The sequence below is a fragment of the Myotis davidii genome, unplaced genomic scaffold (assembly GCF_000327345.1).
Source record: "Myotis davidii unplaced genomic scaffold, ASM32734v1 scaffold967, whole genome shotgun sequence".
NCBI classification, from domain to species: Eukaryota; Metazoa; Chordata; class Mammalia; order Chiroptera; family Vespertilionidae; genus Myotis; species Myotis davidii.
This window is the reverse complement of record NW_006383014.1, coordinates 1,999,458-2,002,979: the sequence shown is the minus strand read 5'-3', so window position 1 is coordinate 2,002,979 and position 3,522 is coordinate 1,999,458. Positions and strand designations below refer to the sequence as shown.

General features: G+C 41.0%; 1 protein-coding gene across 2 annotated transcripts in view; it reads right to left on the bottom strand.

The window, feature by feature from the left end:
- Positions 1–2,585, bottom strand: part of GIMD1 (GIMAP family P-loop NTPase domain containing 1) — an 18,923-nt gene extending 16,338 nt beyond the window's left edge. Inside the window, exons 1-2 of one of the 2 annotated variants that reach the window (XM_006778897.1) lie at positions 2,519–2,585; positions 101–495 (exon numbers count right to left, since the gene is read on the bottom strand). In XM_006778897.1, coding sequence (XP_006778960.1) covers positions 101–493 — 393 coding nt within the window. In that variant the 5' untranslated portion in view covers positions 494–495; positions 2,519–2,585. Of the gene's footprint in view, positions 1–100; positions 554–2,518 lie in introns of those variants that run through there. The other variant, XM_006778896.1, reaches the window with a different exon arrangement.
- Positions 2,586–3,522: the final 937 nt, after the last annotated feature.

Sequence of the window (3,522 nt, the reverse complement as noted above, 5' to 3'; positions counted from 1 at the left end):
AGAGAGGGAGAAAGGCATGGGGCATGCTCGAGAGAGAGAGAGAGAGAGAGAGAGAGTGAGAGAGAGAGAGAGCTGCTTCATAATTGCCTCCATGTATTACCTGGATCATCTGGACTGAGGGAGATGCCTCCTCACCGCAGAGAGGCACGTCTGCTCTCTGGACCAGCAGTGCAAGATGGAGACCCTCTTGCCCAAAGTGATGTTCCAGGGCCTCTTTCACCTCTTGTTTTACACGTGCCTTGCTGAGCTTGCTGTGCGGATAACCTGGAGTGTCCAGCACCCGGACCTGCAGGGTTACTTCTTGCCCCCCTCTACGCATGAAGCCATGGAGGTGACAACTGCGGCCCAGACTACACTCTCTGGTCACAGAACATGGAGCAAAGCTGCTGTGGAAGTCAGTGCTTCCTAGAAGAATGTTGCCAGCAGAACTTTTTCCACTCTGAGTCATGCCGAAGAGGGCCAAGTTGATGATCATCTTGTTGGAGTCCGTCATGGCTATGAGTAACCAAAAGCTTAGCATAAGCAGGTAGGCCTCCATGTTCACCCATGTAAAGCTTCTTACCCGGCCCGAATAATTAGGACATTGTTAACATTAACAATTTTTCTATAGCCTAAAGTAATGCAATGTCTAGAGCACTCCAAGCATTGCCTTTAATTTGCTTTACTCTCATTCATAGTGACTAAAGGGTGCAGGAGTGATTCATCAAAGTGGACACACCCCAGTGAGGAGGGAAGATTGAAATAATATTAGTAGTTTCCAATGGAAGAGGAGAGAGAAGTCAAATATAGATAAGGAAGGGAAGAGGAAGCAAGAATTATAGGACAATGAGAAAAACAAACTAACCACCAAATGACATAATAATGTAAACCATATTAACTCATCAATGTGGTAAGTGAGTTGGTTTAGGAATGGGTACTGAAGTTCCGAAGTTCAAAGCTAGCAGCAGTATTTGAAAATTATTCACTCTTGGGGGAGAAGTAGAAACACAACAATGGAAGAAACCCCCCTTCTTGCATTTTAAACAATGCCCCCCACCTTCCCACCTCCCCACCTTCCCACTGCTTGAATACACAAGTGGCATCTGCAAGAAATCATCTTTCCTAACTTCCTGACTGCTTCTCTCCTATGAAACATGAATAATGTTAAAGAAAACCTGTTTCTGTTTACTTTTGTTGCAACCAGGTGACATCCTGATGAAAATGAGAATGACTGATAATTTCTGTTAGAATATCCTATATAATAAAAGCCTAATATGCTGTGTCTGATCGTCCAGTGACTGGTCGACTGTTCAACCAATCAAAGCATAATATGCTAATGATATGCTAAGGCCGCTGACCCACTTGCTATGACGTGCACTGACCACCTTGGGGCAGATGCTCCAACCAGTAGGTTAGCTTGCTGCTGGGGTCTAGCCAATCGGCACTGAGCGAGATGGGTTGGACATGCCCTGGAGCCCTCCCATGGTCCCTCCCCGGCTGGCCAACCTCTTGCGCCCCTCCCCTGCCCAATCGTGCACTGATGGGTTCCTCAGCCTGGCCTGCACCCTCTTGAAATCTGGGACCCCTTGCGGGATGTCGGAGAGCTGGTTTCAACAGATCCCACAGGGCACCAGACACATGGCTCACCCAGAGGGGCCCCACCTGTGCAGGAATTCGTGCACTGGGCCTCTAGTAATTAATAAATCATTTCCATGGCTCACCATGGTAAAGCATTGACTTCTCAATAAAAAAAGTAAAGTCCAGCCCTGCCAGTGTTGCTCAGTGGTTGAGCGCTCACCTATGAACCAGGAGGTCACAGTTCAATTCCAGGTCAGGGCACATGCCTGGGCTGGGGGCTTGATCCCCAACAGAAGGCATGCAGAAGGCTGCTGATCAATGATTCTCTCGTATCATTGATGTTTCTATCTCTCGCCCCCTCTCCCTTTCTCTCTGAAATAAATAAAAATATATTACAAATTAAGAAGAAAGTAAAGTCCAACAGTTTGTGCAGTTCAGTTAGGAGGAAGAACCTTGGGAGACTCTATTCCATTTACAACTCCCCTAAATTGTAGTTTATCTTTTATGCAGAACAGAAGCCCCTAATAACATTACAGAGCCATCTTTCATTTTCATTAGATCAATGAGGCAGTGCTATTGGCCAAGTACCAAAAGTGCTCAACTACCGATTCAGAAATAGACATTTTAAACTGCATATTTATTACTTTTGTTTATAACTTTTATTTTTATTATACAGTTTCTGTATTATATATAGAGAAAGTACCTCTGGCCTTTCTTGTCCTCTAATGCCCCTCGCCCCAGTCTACCCAGACCTTAACATTAACACCTTGAAGGAACCTCACACCTCCATACCAAAACACTAATTTTTGGGGTCCCTCAAAGTGACCCCAGCTCACCCAGATCATTCAGCTGTGTTGGCTGGAATTTAATCAGTTAGATTATTTTTTTACTCCTGAATCAGATGTGTGATTCAAAAAATAATATCTATGAAATCCCATTCCATTTGCTGAATATCACGTACCTTTTCCAATGTTAAAAATTCTTTTTCTACAAAGACTTCCTTTGAGCTGGTACAGGTGTTCTTTGGTATGAACTTTAGACTTTTAACATTATTATTGTACCACTCCGGGACTGGTAGTGTATGTAATTTATTTAGTAGTTAATCTGTTACTAGGATCCTCTCTATAAATGATTAATTGTCTTTATCAGCACTGAGTTTTTCTGTCACCTGACAGACCTGTAATTTCAATAGGTACTTTCTGAAACTTCTATAGCTAGAATTAAATTCTTTGTTTTAGGACATTGTTAATATTAACAATTTTTCTATAGCCTAAAGTAATGCAATGTCTAGTTTCTGTTTAACACAAACTAGACATTAAAAACAGAATGTAGACAGAAACTAGACATTCAAAAGGCACAGCTATATTTTTCCATTGTAAGTAATGAATACCATTACTTTATGAAAATTGCAATAAACTGATATGTAATATATGTGAAATAAATAAGCACCGACTTCATAACAGTATTAAGTTCATACATTCAAAAATTCTTTAAGGAAACTCTTGGCTAGTTCCATATAATTGAAATTTATTCTTCTATTTTAATTAATACAGCCACTAGCATGATTATATTAACACGTGCTGTTTTCATGTCAATTAATGACAGTCAATGAATATAATTTACTATAACTTGAAGACAAATAAATTTTTATTAAAATGGGGGTTTTATTTCATTACTGAACGATTACATTTGATTTTTCCACTTCTTAGTATATAACCCATACTTTTCCAAGATACTTTCTTGTGTGTAAGAGGTAAAACCTTTTTTTATTTTTTTTAAATATATTTTATTGATTTTTTACAGAGAGGAAGGGAGGGGAATAGAGAGTTAGAAACATCAATGAGAGAGAAACATCAATCAGCTGCCTCCTGAACACTCCCTACTGGGTATGTGCACACAACCAAGGTACATGCCCTTGACTAGAATCGAACCTGGGATGCTTGAGTCCGCAGGCCGATGCTCTAT